This window comes from Grus americana, chromosome 21 (assembly GCF_028858705.1).
Source record: "Grus americana isolate bGruAme1 chromosome 21, bGruAme1.mat, whole genome shotgun sequence".
NCBI lineage: Eukaryota > Metazoa > Chordata > Aves > Gruiformes > Gruidae > Grus > Grus americana.
In genome coordinates this window covers 9,478,495-9,493,288 of record NC_072872.1, presented here as the reverse complement: position 1 = coordinate 9,493,288, position 14,794 = coordinate 9,478,495, and the positions used below count along the sequence as shown (strand labels likewise).

General features: G+C 48.0%; 1 protein-coding gene across 16 annotated transcripts in view; it reads right to left on the bottom strand.

The window, feature by feature from the left end:
• The window catches only part of SLC45A1 (solute carrier family 45 member 1), a 71,464-nt gene that overhangs the window by 3,250 nt on the left and 53,420 nt on the right, over positions 1 to 14,794 (bottom strand). For 2 of the 16 annotated variants that reach the window (XM_054849941.1, XM_054849939.1), the window contains exons 4-8: positions 6,012 to 6,187; positions 4,812 to 5,224; positions 3,686 to 3,778; positions 3,009 to 3,233; positions 1,212 to 1,951 (exon numbers count right to left, since the gene is read on the bottom strand). In XM_054849941.1, the coding sequence (XP_054705916.1) occupies positions 1,212 to 1,951; positions 3,009 to 3,233; positions 3,686 to 3,778; positions 4,812 to 5,211 (1,458 nt within the window). In that variant the 5' untranslated portion in view covers positions 5,212 to 5,224; positions 6,012 to 6,187. Of the gene's footprint in view, positions 1 to 1,211; positions 1,952 to 3,008; positions 3,234 to 3,685; positions 3,779 to 4,811; positions 5,225 to 5,346; positions 5,953 to 6,011; positions 6,191 to 6,294; positions 7,822 to 7,855; positions 7,876 to 7,937; positions 8,230 to 8,308; positions 10,138 to 11,260; positions 11,779 to 14,794 lie in introns of those variants that run through there. The other 14 variants (XM_054849937.1, XM_054849944.1, XM_054849940.1 and 11 more) reach the window with 13 other exon arrangements.

The following is a 14,794-nucleotide window of genomic DNA, read 5'->3' as shown; positions in this document are numbered from 1 at the left end:
GAACTCCCAGGTGAACAAACACGGTAAGAAAAACCTAGACATCCTTTGAGCAAACCTATGCAATATTACACACCTATCCGATCGTCTCACAGTTAAACTCTGCTGCTGCAGCGTGTTGACTTGGAGATTAAGAACAGCGTATTTAGCTAAACTGTAAGTTCAGCCTTGGAACGAATGCTAAATAGCAGCGCTGCGCTGCAGCTTTCAGTATGCCTAAAACAGTACTTTTCGCTTCTCTGGGGTATTTGGCAACCACATCCAGATGCTAGCGGAGGGAAGGCATAAATTCCATTGCATTTAACAGCAGCTGTACCCACATTCAGGTGAATTTGGTTCCTCAAGTTTTAGAGACATCGAGGAAGAGGAGGCTGGTTTTAATCGAAACGCATTCTCGTTGCTCACTAACCTCGATGCTCGATCTCTATGTGTGTGGTATGTAAAATCCTGGCCCTAACAAAGCCTGCTCTCGCAAACTGGGTCAAAGTACGGCAACAGCAACAAACGAACCAAACAAAACAAACAAAAAAACCATGCCCCCCCCCCTCGTGCCCCCCCCCCTCCACCCACCCCACCCCACCCCCCCCCGGAAAAAAAAAAAAAAAGGCAAACAAACCGAAAAACAACAGAGGACAGTTTACCTCATCCCGGATCATAAAAAAATGGGCCAGCATACAGAGGTCTCAGACATTCCAAGTTATCACCAACAGTGGGAGGTGAGGTCAGAGTCTTATCCCTGGGTAAGGGAAACCTCACCTCCCTGATGGAACCAGATGTAATGACTGCCATAAGGAGAAGCTCATGGGAGACTCCTATCCCTGGCCCTATCTTGCGGGTATTTCTGTGGAAAGGGAAGATACAGGCTCAATAAAAATATGTCTTTTTCTGCTCTCACGTGGTAGCTCCCTGGGTGGCGAAGCAGGGCTAAAAATACCGACCTAACTTTCACGTGTGGCCCAGTGTGAGGGGAACACTCCCGTTTCTGCCATCTTAACAGAGGCGGTTGACAGACCTGCCCGTCATAATTCACATCCTACCTGCTATTTTACTGGTAAAGTCTTAGCAGGTATGCTGTTCCCATAATGACTTTTACGAGCAAACTGTCACGAGCACTCTTTAATGATGGATTTGTGCACCACACGTTTAAAACTATGTGAAGAGATTAAATGAATGCTCACGTTTGCACGGTCTTATTGTTGATTTTCTATCCTTACCTGTTGGCTGAAGGTTACGTTTCTTCTTCTGCTATTTTCTGGACACTGCCCCGTTACGAGATCCGGAATGGCCAAGGTCTGAGGTCTTTTCAGGATCCCCGATGACCGTGGCTTTATCGCATCCAGCGAGCCCACCCTTAGCGCCTCGCCGTCAGGCCCCGGCACAACGCTGCTCTCCTCTTGCTCCGGAACTCCGCTTTCTCCTTGATAACGGCCATCAGGCACCCGGGGAAAGCTGACGCTGACAGGCTGCCTGGGCAAGCTAGCTGGAAGTCCCAAGTAACTATTGTGCCCGCCTGTAAAACAGTCTATAAGCACACTGTCAATATTTGAAGTCCCAAATGACGATGCAAACTCATTAATTCCCGTCAAGGAATTGTCTCTGCTGACAAAGCTGCCGTATTTGGGTGTGAGCGGGCTGAGGGGGGACACGGGACTCGTAAAACTTGCATATAAGTGAGCTGAGTTACGAGAAGCAAAGTTTTCATTTACGCCCTCCTCAAAGAAGAGAGGTGGAGAAGGAGGGAGAGGAAGACTTGGACTCTTCATCACCTTTTTCTTCCCAGTAAAGGACCTTAAGGGTCTTTCTGGAATGCTAATTAGAGTCAACACGGTAGCGACAGTCAGTATAACTGAGGTGAAGACATAGATGACGCGAAGTTGCCCTCCCACGGCTTTTCCAAAACTGGTTTTATCCCAGTGTATTCCTCCAACAACATAACCAAAGCCACCTCCAAGACCTGGTGGAAAAACAGAGCTGAGATTATCTTCCCTAGCCGATCCCAGAAGTCAGTAACAGCACAGCATCATTTGTCTAACGATTTTGTGAGTAGAATCCGACACGTTATTTCTGTTTTACTACTAGACCCCTTTTCAATTCAAATGCGGTAATAAACACGGTTGTCCGCACCACGAGGACAGTCTGGACACACAAACACGGTACAGAAAGAGGGAGAAGGTCAGCACCGTAAAAGCGATAATTAAAAATGACAGGTCTTTCTTTGCCGAGAACAAACCGCTTTACCTTCGACTATTTCAGTCCGTAAAACAGAAGCGTCCGCCAGCCTCGTGGCAAGGCTCTGCAATCAGTCAGCTAAGACTGTTTTCCTGAAAGTAAGCGAAAATCCGTTTTCCTCGCTCAGTTAGCGGAACGCAGATCTAACTGCGTCCAGGACAGACCGAATCGCTTCAAAAGCATAGCGAGCTCGTTACTCGGCAACGCGTTGACGGTGTACAAAACTGCCACTGCGTTACTATCGATGAACAGAGAAGTTCTGAGGGCACCGGATACCTCTCTCGCTCCGTTCACGCGGTGAAAAGCCTTACGACACTATCCTTTCTTTCTTATGAACGCGTTCAAGAGCGTGGAACGGTCTCCCGATGGAGAGGAAAACTAGACTAGGGCAGTATGGCAATTGAAGGTGACAGCAATGAGGGATCATAGCGCCCAGCGTGCGCTTTTCTCTCTGACAGAGCGACTAAAAAAGGCATTTTCCACCCCTGCAGGAAGCTGAACCTCCTCCCTCGAGGGATAATTTTGTTTCCATAGGCATTATAAATGACACGAGGAACCTTCATAGGAATAACCCGGGACTGTGTCTCGTTTGGCTTTTGGTAGTTACAAAAGCCTTTTGCGGTAAGCGGAAATTTGTTTCCGATATTAATTAGTGCTACCTCTCCGGGTATTCAGTTATTATGCTTATACAGGAATAGACCGGTGATTTAGGCTCTGCTTTCTCAACGCAGGGCTTGTTTATTTAGGGTTCCCGTCATCTGGGAAGCACCGAGAAAGCATACCTGCTAACAAAGCGTGGATGTTGAGGCCCCTGTCTTGATCCACTGGGCTGCATACATCCATCATGTAGGCATGACTGGGATTGTCTGCTGAATCTGCGCTGAAGTCCATGAGGACAACACCGCAGACCGTAAGAACAATCCCCCATTTGTGGTTATTCGCAGTGTCAGACAAGGCGCTCCCTATATCTTTGCCATTCAGCATAAGCGAGAGCCCAAGCAACGCTCCTGGGAATAAAACAAAATCAAAATCAATCGACTGCTTATAAGCAAAAAGCCTCGCATCACTCCACGCCCTAAAAGCATTACGCTACCCACGCAGCCTCGCGGCAAGCACTATCGCTCTCGTTCGGATCATCGCAGTCTGGGGAACGAGCGTGGCTTATAGGATATACGTGATTGTTTTCTGCCGTGCAAGCTTACAAACGTCTGGAGTTGGTTTTGGCCAAAGAAAAACATTCTTGACCCTCAAAACATCATCTCTTCAGACTCTGACAAGAGAAACTTTTACATGCGAATCTCGGGCTGCCAAAGCATCGCCTCGGTGTTGCTCGCCGCCTTCTTCAGAGTCACGATACCCGACGCTTTGGAGACATTTTGTTTGGCCTAGTGCCGAACAGCAGAGGTGCGCGACGCTTCTACTTTACAAGTGTTATACCTGCTGTTTCTAAAAGACGCACCTATTGCCAACACCAGAATGAAAGGTCTTCTCCTCCCAAATCTTGATGTGCATCTGTCACTCCAGGCACCCAGCAAAGGCTGTAGCAAGAACCCTAGAAAAAAGGAGTCACCAATAAGCAGTGTTTTTCTACGAGCCTGTTTCGCAGGGGATTTAAAATAGGTAGCTTAAAAGGCAGTCAAAGGTGGGACACCACGGCATAGTGATAACCCCGGTCACGCAGGTGCACGCACAGCGCGCTTCCTGGCATTTCCCAGGTTGGGGACTGAATCACGTAACGTGCCGCTGCTCGCTGTCACAGCGGTTCGCCCTGCATCGTTAATATAGCAGAGTTTGACATCAGGCAAAGAGTAAAAATACAAGAGTTTTACGTTCTAAAGGACTCCGTTCCTTACAAGCTATTTTATTTACCCTGTCTTAGATGGGAGGCGGCCCGTGGAATTAGCTCGGAAGATAGCAGGAAGCAAACACGCGAGTTGGAAAGGTGCCTGTGTTACTCTGGGCCAGCCTGTGAGTAAGACTTATCGACTTTCTTCTTCCGAAGCACATCCCATGAGTATAAGAACGGGCAGAGCAAAGGTTCCGAGCGGTAATAGCCCATCCTATGGTTCTTTCCATAGTAACGGATACGTTCCTAGTCCTGCCTCCATGCTAAGGCAAGTAATCCAATGCCTGTAACAGTAGCAGTTAACGGTCTTTCATCATTGGAAGGCCTCATCTGTTCCAGAAAGTTGAATGGGAGAAAGCAATCCTGCTCTGCTTTTTTCACACACCCCTGGGAACCGTCTCTGTATGCCTTTTTTCACAGGGACATAAACGGATACGCCGATCCTCTTTTGTTAGTTTTTAAACATAGGAACAGAGTAAGCAAAGCTTACCGTCGCACAAGATGTAAGAGGTTGAGAAGCCACTAAAAGAACAGACCTTTTGATCGCACCGGGCCCCTTTCATGCAAGACACAGCAAGAATTATTCTCCATTCAACTGCCTAAAATTACGGCTAGCGCTTCTTAACCTCGAGAGCACACAGAATATACTTGTGAACAGTTGAGGTAGAGAAAACAAAAACACGTAACCTCTGTGTAGTGGAAAAAACAAGAGGGAAGAAATAACATAAAGAAAAGTTACCTAATATAGGGCTGATGAACCACACCATTCCATACAGTTGGTCCGGAAGCCCCATCTGAAGCAGCACAGGGGTAACGTAGGCTGTTTCCATGGCATAGCTGAACTCCAGCCCAAAGAGAACGCATCCATTAAACAGGAGTTCTAGGAAAGACCTCTGAGGCTGGAGATCCCCAAAGTCAATCAAATCAATAGGACACGGAGTATTCGGCGGCGGCGGCGGCGAAGGGCGGATGTGTTTTCTCCTTTTCGGATGTCTCTTGAAGTTGTTGGCCCGATGACTTATGTGCCGCGCGACCGATCCAGAATAGCCTGGAACTTGTGACCGCCAGATTTCCTGAGAAGCCACGCTCGGCAAGAACGCAGCATCGCTGACAGGGGTTGTTGCAGACGGTGGAATCATCGCGGGTAGGCGTCTGGAAGAAAAATAGCTCAGAATAAAATGCTCGAATAAGAAAAACTCTGCTTAATTTCATTTACCAAAGGTCAAGCCGTTTCTCGATCTTTTGCCGAGTATGGCCTTCGTATCAGTTACAACCTTTTCTCTCCATCTCGTCACAAGGCATATACGTTCTACGGGCACGTCTCTTCCACCTTTGCACAAACAAGACGCTGGAGATCCTATCTCGGTTACCTAGGCATCGCCTACCGTCATCGGGATTAAGATCGAAATATTTAAAACAATTAGTGGCCAGACACGTCGCACTTCCCAGGAGTTCCCATAACAGCAATGAGTTTACATTTACCTGCAATTCACTTGAGCTAAATTAAGATGAATCGCGACCTCGGTCTAAGTTTACAATACAGCAAAGCTGTGGCTTAGCTGCAGATCCAGACTCCTGCTGCAATGTGAAATCACCGTTTGTACTGATCCTACCGTTCCTGCTGCCCACGCTGAGGCCGAGGTTTAATGCGAAGATTTTCTCGCAATGATCGAGTTTGGTTTTCTTCCTATTTATGTTCCTGAATTTAGCAGAGACGCTCTCGTGCGAGGACAGGGTCTGATCCTCTGCCTCTTGCTGGTTCTATTTCCATAAGACTTTACCAGAGCGCCCAAAGAATGTGTTTTTGAAGTTCAGACTACGCAAGCTGAACGCTTGGATAAGGTCAGCCGACAACAAATACGCTCAAACCAGAAGTTGATATCATTTTTCAGCACAGGAACTGAAGTTTCAAACTATTTCCTGAGAAGATGATACATACCCCACAAGCCACCCTCAGCACTGCCACTGCTCTCTCAGAGATTAATAGCGTTCAAGTGCTGAACAGACTCCTCGGGACTCATCGGAATTGCTCCTGTAGCCAAAGTGTGCGTACTGTGCCAGGTGGAACAGCCGAATGAGTTCCAAAATAGCATCTCAGGATAGGCGCTGACAGATCTGCTGAATTAATGAACAACATGTGATTTCTTGCCTCTCGTTGCCAGAAACGGAAACGGCTCATAAGCGAAGCCTGAACTTTTATTTATGCTTTCTTGCCCACGGACCAAAGGCTGTTGCTGTGCAAGGATGGCTCTGCATCACCCGTACCTCTTCAGGAAAACCCTCGCAGCTGCACGCTAGTAAGCAAAACCAAATCTCCTTACTTCTTTGTTTACAGTTCCCCTGGGAAAAAGACTCCCGGTTGTTCTGATACTTTGGCCGTACAGAACTCCCACAAATCTCCCATTTTCTGCTACTCCCCTCAGGCGCGCTTCACACGTCAGTCTTTCTTCCTGTAGCCCTTTGTCTACGCGATGCCGTTCTTTGCTGCGTATCCCCAACGATTACCAAAAGCAGAACTCCATAAACCCACGTTTACCATCACGCTGACACAACGGTTGTTAAGCGTGGTGAGATGACGCCCTACGCAGAACGATCCTCAGCTCCACGCAAGTGTGCAAAGAGAGATGTTGCACGGTGCAAAATTGAATGCTGAGCACCTCACACAAGACTGCGGCTGGGGTAACTTGACTGTATTTGGGGCCCAAGGGGGAGGAGGAAGGGCGGGAGGGAGAAGATGTCTACCGACGTATTGCTAACATTGTACCACAGGTCCCTCGAGACTGCTCCTCTTCGGACCGAGATGCGTACCACGTAAGAGAGAAGAAACGAGTGATTTGTAATTGTAACTATGAGCCCTGACAACCTCTGTCTCCCAAGGTGCCAACAGCAAGCTGCGTTTTCTTGGGAAAGCTCATTAGACACAAAGTTCCCTAGACAGACCAACAGAAGGAGAAGCGCCTGGAGACTTTGTGAAGATGCCTGCATCAGTGTTTCCCCTTGACAGTGTCTTCACAAATTACTGAAAACTTCTTACAACTTGTATCTTTTATAAGCAGAGTACTGATTTTGCAGGAGTACCTTTATCAGCCTTCAGATCAAAGTAATTCCCTCGCAATCAGGATTTGTTAAAAATTAGGAGAGAGATACCAGCGATAATGAAACCCCAGATTCACAACAGATGCTCCAACGACCCTTTCACAGAGCCATGACAATGCAGCTGTGCTAGCACTCCCCTTCACCACTGATACACCTTGCTATTTGCAGCCAGGGTGTCGATCTCCCTACATTCATCTGTGAGTTTCATTTCCTACGAAATCCTCCTTTATCTTCTCGCTCCGTACTGCGCGTTGAAAAGAGATCGCGTTGCGAGTCCTAAGCGGCAATTTTTAGCGACAGAAGGAAAGAACTCCTCTGCGTGGCTCAAAAACACACGCTATCTGCAATTACTTGGAACAAAAGGCTATTGCTGACAGGGTGTCACCAGTCTGGCAAAAAGTCAGCGTAAAACTATGAGTTGAGCCTGTATTCCTCATTGCCCATTTTCCTCAACTTATGAATCATTCACCAGAGGACATCTTCAAAGGACTTAGGCCCATCCTCAGGTGAATCTACCTGGCGACCACAACAGCTTCAAAGCGGGAAACCTCTCCTGCAGCGTGGAAAAAAATTAGGTGGCTGTTAACTTTCACTAACAGTTATTTGTGATTTTTGGCACTCAACATTTGTTCTACCAGCAACTGCACATCTCAATCCACAGGGCCCTGACGATGCTGGCTCTGTCACCTGCTATCTGCACAAACGCGTGTGCACAGCCAGCGTTTTCGTGGTGCGCAGGGACCAGCCATCGGCCGTTCCTCCTGGGTACCTCTACGCCAAAAATGAGTTTTTCCTTCTTCGGCAAAATCTGGTCCCGATTTTTCTGCGGTGGGTATCGAGGGCTCCGAACGCGCCACAGACATCAGCGTCACGGGGAAAGGCCGACCCTGACCCGGCGCGAGGGCCGCCGCCTCCCAAACGTTCGCGTCAGCCGAGAACGAGCCGGGCTGCACGCGCTGCGCAACCGCCTCGGGGCGGGGCCGCGGCCCCCTCGCCGCCCCGAGCGCACCGTTCGCCCCGAGCGGGAAGCGGGTCCGGAGCCGCCAGCGCGCAGCAACCCCCGCGCCCACCGGCGCCCACCGGCGCCCACCGGCGCCCACCACCGCCGCTCTCTCGCCCCTCCCCGCGCGGCGGCCTTACCTCTAGCGGTGCACGGCCCAGCCCCGCACTGCGCCGTGCGGTGACGTCGTCCCGCGCGGCGACGTCGTCCCGCGCGGCCGCCCCCCGCACCGCCCCGAAAGGCGGTCACGGCCGCGTCTGCCGCCGCAGAAGCGGGCTCCGGGCGGAGCTGCCCCTGCCCCGCAGCCTCCCCCTTCCTCTCCGGAGCTCTGGCGGCAGCAGGCACGAACGCGCACGCGTGCTCCGCTCCCACGGCCGCCCCCGGGAGCGGTCCCGTAGCCGTCCGGACTGCCCAGAAGAGGCCTCGACGCTGAGGCAGGGGCTCGTTAGGCGCCAGCTAAGAGAGAAGTCGGCCGCTCTCACTTCAAACTACCTACCGCACCCCCAACTGCCTCGTTGCTAGCAGCGCCGGCTTTCTGCAGCGATGCTCGCCCCAGACAGGTGCAAGCTGCCATACCATCGTTTCCACGGACTTAGCCCATACCGGCACTGTAATCGCAGGGGACGTGGATCGTGATCGTAGAATTTCCAGCTGGAGTGGAGATAGTTTTTGATAGGGTCGTAGAGTAGCTGCCGTAGATGATGCTGCACTTTTCTAATTAACACTACTGCTCAAGTCTTCCCCCCTTCCTTCGATAAGGTGATTTGGCAATTTTGTTTCATAGTGCCATATTTTGTGATCTTACGTTTCAAATTTCCTCACGGTTTGCAAACAAAGATGTCATTATGTAGTATGGTCTGCTCTGTGCATTTTTAAAAATCTCCAAACTCATGCAATTATGCATTAAGGATGTGTTATTTTATCTCCAGAGGTTACCATAACACTGCATGAATCCTTAGTATGTATTAGTATTTAGCTCCTGTAGAATGATGGCTTCCCTGCACATAAATCTCTAGTCACAGTAGGAATAAAAGGTATCGAGCCATTTGTCTGTAGAAAACTAGCTCTCATTTATGCAGTAGGTGGTGTGACCACAACATCTGAAAAAGACGCCAAAGAGCAACAGCACAACTGTTCGAGGTGGGTGGGGTTCAGCTAGCACACAAGTTCATATAAAGCCCGACAAGGACCTAGTTACAACACTAAGAGTTATTCGCTCGCAGCACGACAACGTTTCAAGCGCAGAACAGGGTTTGTACCGGTCTAAATGAAAGCAGGACCAGGCTCCTCGCCTATCCTCACAAATGTTCTTCCTCAAAACCGCATCCCAACTGGCACGTCAACGGTCACAGTAAAAACTTTGCCTTTCGCTTCTTTCTAAGACAGGGCGTAAGCACATTGTTCCCAAACTGACCCTAAGATACGTGCCTAATTCTGCCAGAGTAGGTAAAAGCGAACGAGAAACTTGTCAAGCACAGGCACTGTTGCTCTCGGCTATTGGATCCAGTTCACCTTTTCGCTTCTTCCTTTGCCCATGTCACGCCAATAAACTAAATGCAGATGGGAGAGTCAGTCTGATGTCACAGACATCTTTGAGTAACAGAATCATCCCAAAATACACCTATTTGCCCCAAACAACACATGTTCTTTTGCTGTCATGCCAAAGGCTGTTGCAGGCTCCTATCAAAGATGCTGCAGATTCCTCATTTGACACACATTCTATGCCCAATCCTCCTGGCAGATTTCAGGCAATTTCGGTACTGAGATGTCCCTCGCTTGTCTGTGCTGAGCTCTTCCTTTCAGTTCCCCAGATATGGGACTTCCAGAGCCTACATCAACCTAGCCTTGCCACACGCCGCTTCTCAGTGCTGATGCCAAATGGCTGTCGCCACAGCGGGATACTGCGTCTCCTCCTACAAGAGGGTCTCATCCACAATACAGATACAGTGGCCACTGCTCCATTTGCTGCCTATTGAGAGAACAGGCTGATTTTAGAAGGCGCATTCCTAATGAATTGATTAAAACCATTGCTGTGGCTCTGGAAGAAAACAATCACGTTCTCGTTCAAAACCACGGGCTGAGGGCATCCCTTTTATTTACATGCCTCCGATGCCCCAGCCACTGGAAAGATCCTTCATGCTTCTGAGCAGCAAAGGCAAAAAAATGAAGACCTGCAACCCTAACAATGAAGGGCAGGAACCAGAGAAGGTCCAGCCGGGTGCCACAGCTGGTAAGAGAACACAAGCAGGCAGGTCTGCTGCCTGCCAAAGGGATCAGACAAGTAGGGCAAGAGACGGCTGTTGCTGGGAGGAGCCGTTACCATCAGCAGTAGTTGTAGTAGCACCAGCTGCCGCCCGCCCAGCTTCTCATGCTCAGGAACAGCTAAATGGGCCACAAGACTACGGCTGTCAGACCGGTCACAATTGTTTGCTGCCGCCTTTGCTCAAACCCCAGAGTCAGCCAGCCCTTCAGCGACCACAAGTGACAACACAGTGCAACGGCCTGTGCTCCTGCCAGCCTTGGTCCCACCCGCTGCCCATGCGCTAGAGAGCTCTGCAAACACTGAGCAGATGAACGGGGCATTTAAGAGCCCCATTCCTTGCCATCGAAGACTACTTTTCATTCCACCCAGGCATGGAAAGCGGGTTATATTTTTAATGCCGGCAGGCAGTCGTGGCCGTCGTACACAATCGTTTGTTCCCTGTGAACGTATTTGAGACATTAAGCTCATGTATATTCCATGTTCAGTTAAATAAATTTGTCCGCTCGGAGCTTACGAGGATTAACTTTTACACCATTTAGCACAGTTTGTCCGCTTGGGACGATGCGACAAGCCACTCTACTCCTTCCCAGGGTAACAGCAATGGAGAGAATGAAAGCAATTCCTGCTGTGCATTCATCTATCAGCATCCTTTGGGCTTTAGACAAAACAGAAACCACAAATCTCCTCTCCTCTGTGAGCTTACACATAAATTGTTGTTGAAATGTAAAGATACTCAGTTACTTTGTACTAATGTGACCCAACAGCATTCAAAAGAGTGAGTTTTGGTGATGAATGCCTACTGCTATGAATCCATGCTGTTCCCTCCTACCTTCTCTGGGTGCAAGATGGTTGACATTCATTGAACTCTCTTGTTAAGTCTTTCCACGAAGTGGCTTCTGGCAGCGTATTCACCTCTCTGTCTGTTTACAGCTTCGTGTTAGGCTCGCCATTTCATTTGCCAGCAGACCTGGTCATTTGCCTCGCTCGGATCAGGACCATTCCTCCGTTTCTCGGAAACCTATCTTATTATCCTCATAATCCTTTTCTCTGAGGTAAACATTAGCTCTAGTCAAGTGAAATTCTGTGCAAGCCACCAACAGAGAGTATGTTGTTCTCTCTCTTGAAGAACAGGTTTTCAGTTGTGTGATGTTGGGTGTTTTTTTTTTCCTTTTTCATCTTAAAAATGCATCTATCTTTCAGTTAGGTTCAATGGCTCCGCTGCGTTCTTCAGTGATCCACCTGGAACTGGCAGCTTCTTTTCCGAGCATGACTTGATTCTTTTGGGGGGAGATACAAAGTCTGTACCAAACAGACACACTGTGAAAGTTGTTCTGTGCTCAGGGGCTGCCACTTCAGAACACCCAAAGGCCACGTGAATCCTGGAGCAAAGATTAAGCAATGCTCAATGACCCAAAGAGGGAGAGGCATGATAAGTTACCAAGTTTTTATGCCTGTGGAGGGTCCTGCGCATGGCCTCCGCAAGCTATCCTCTGCTTCCTACAGAACAGCAGACAGCCTGCTCTTATACAAGCAAAGAAGTCAAGGAAGAACTATGCTGGTAGTGATCACACGTGACCCCTCTTCCTTCAGAAAGGCCGCACTGCACTGCTGTGTTTGTGCGGGAGACCATGGGCACGGCCTCAGAGACCTCCTTAGAACAAACCGTATGGGCCTGCAATAAGGGTATGGCTTGGTTGCCCTTGGCAAAAAAGGGTTGCCTTGCCAACATTGTAAGAAAACTTCAGAAACTGTATTCTCTTCTGAAGACACAAGGGGGAGGAAAGACTCTCAAATAAAGTGACCTTTTCTTCTTTTCTAATTTAGCAGAATTCACTTTATTTAAAGGGCGGAAAAGCTGCTTAGTTTGGAGGACTTCAATCTGTCCCCTCCTGAGCTGCATGACAAAGGAGGTGAGGTGGCAGGGCAGTAGGTAAGGAAAATCCAGAGCGGCGTAAGTTACAGAAGAATAATTGCCAAGCCTATCTCAAGTCAGTTTGCACAATTTCCAAGTCAGCGATGCTGTTGCGTACTGGACAATTTCCCTTTCTGTAGCATGGAAAAGACTAAAGCTTCTCTGCGCCCAGCATGAAACACTGCGTATTTCTTGCTCTTTAGAACAAATAAGTGGTCTAGCTTAAGCTGTCATTTTTGAACACCCCAACCTGGGAATAATACAGAAAGAACTAAATATCCTTCTTTTCCTACTCCACACTGAAGTGACAAGTTAATTATTGTCCATATGCTAAAATCTTTCAAAAGGAAAAACAAAAAAGCCTTTGTCTTGTTTGGGAGACCAAGATTCAAGGTTGCAGGGGCTGGGGTGGGGTTGGCATGCCACTTATTGGTTAATTATTAAGTGGAAAGGTTAGATTAAAGAAAGCACTCAGAACTGATGAAAAAGTTGAGATCTCTTACCTATTTGTTGCCAATGTTTAGCTCTCACTGAAAGAGAGTATTTGACTGAGTCAGCTCTGCTGCGCTAGGCCTTGGTACCATAGCAGATTTGGCAAACTCATTGCCAGTGATATTATACAGCACGTATGCTTTTCAACACTTGGTGCTTCCATACTTTTTGAAAGAGAGAGAGGAGAGAACGTCTGTATCGCCTCCTCTTGTACACGGGCACGACTCTAGATATTTTCATATGCACAAACCAGTCATATGCACTGATTTTTCACAGTACTGGGAGGGGGGGGACGGACAACACAAGAAAAAGGAGGTGGTCAATGCCCCGTGCCTGTCAGCGTTTAAGAGGCATTTGGACAATGCCCTCAATAGTATGCTTTAACTTTTGGTCAGCCCTGAAGTGATTATGCAGTTGGACTAGATGATAGTTATAGGTCTCTACGAACTGAAATTCTATTCTATTCCTCGAGACTTTTTTTCTTGAAAACTAGAAAGCAGAGTGATTACTTAAGAAGCTATGAGTAAAGCCCTGGCACACTTGCTGCTGAGCATCAGGCTCATCTCTTTTTAAATACAGTCTTTTTCCAAGCAAGTTCAATGCTCCAAATATTCCTGTGATCCCTCAGAAAGCTTGATGCAACTCTTCCTTTTACGTACATTATTCCTCATTCTGTCCAGTGCAGTTAACAAAAAGTGACATTATTAACTTTCTTAAGGCAACGTTGCAGTTTTCTCGGTGCTATATTGTTCTTTTGCACAAGAATAATTTAAATAGGTGCCAGCTCTAGCCTAGGCTATTTGTAAGGGTGATGAGTTTGCAAACCAGGGACCAAGATGTTTCTTCAATGGCAAGTTCATGGCAGTCTTATTTAAAATTATTTCTGCCAATGACAAAAATTGCGAGAGTTAGAATCACAGAATACCTCAAGGTGAAAGGGACCCATAAGGATCACCGAGTCCAACCCCCTGGCTCCTCACAGGACTACCTAACATTAACCATTTGACTAAGAGGGTCATCCGGACGCTCCTTGAACTCTGACAGGCTTGATGCCGTGACCACTTCCCTGCGGAGCCTATTCCGGTGACTGACCACCCTTTCAGTGAAGAACCTTTTCCTAACGTCCCCATCTGAACTCTCCCTGACTCAGCTTCATTCCATTTCCTCATGTCCTATCGGTGGTTACTACTGGAGTTACCCAGTTACAGGCATTCATCACACAGGCTGAAGCGCTCTCTAAATCCCAACTGTCCTTGCTCCTTCTGCAATCCCCTTTTCCAGGTCATTTTGAGAGCCGATGCCAATTTGCCCTCTTCCCTTTGACGCTTCCTGTACATGTATTCCAGGTACACAAGAGCTTTTGCTCCATTGCTAAATCCAAAAGAAACTCTGCTTTCCACAACATTTATGATATCAGTTGAAGAAGTAAATGTATATTTCTGTAAATGCCCAGTCACGCCAATAAGGTCTATGGCCTATGGTATGGAACACAGTGCAAATACAGAGAGTAAGACAGAAAAAAAGCAGCAAGTTCAAACGAGGTGAGATGCATTTCAATTATATGTTCTTAATGCTTATATGGTAAGAGGAACTTACCACGTAAATTACACCGCCCTAGCATCCTTTACATGTCAACTGAGTAGGCGTAAGGAAGCTGGTGGGAGGCTAATACAACATAAGAACATAAAGAAGTCTCATATATTGCACACCACCTCCGTATCTGGCCCTTAGCATATTATCATATGACTTTAACAGCCCAGATAAATCAGTTCCTGAACCTAGATTCACTAAACTCCCACGCTGGCTATATTACTGGATGCAATTAAGCATTTAAAAGGGCACTTGAATTTTTACTTAAAAGCATGAAAAACACAAACAGAAAACCCCCCAAAACACCCTCGCCCAAAATACTGGAAACGAAACCCAGTATTTTGCTGCAGAATGAACAGCAATGGTAGC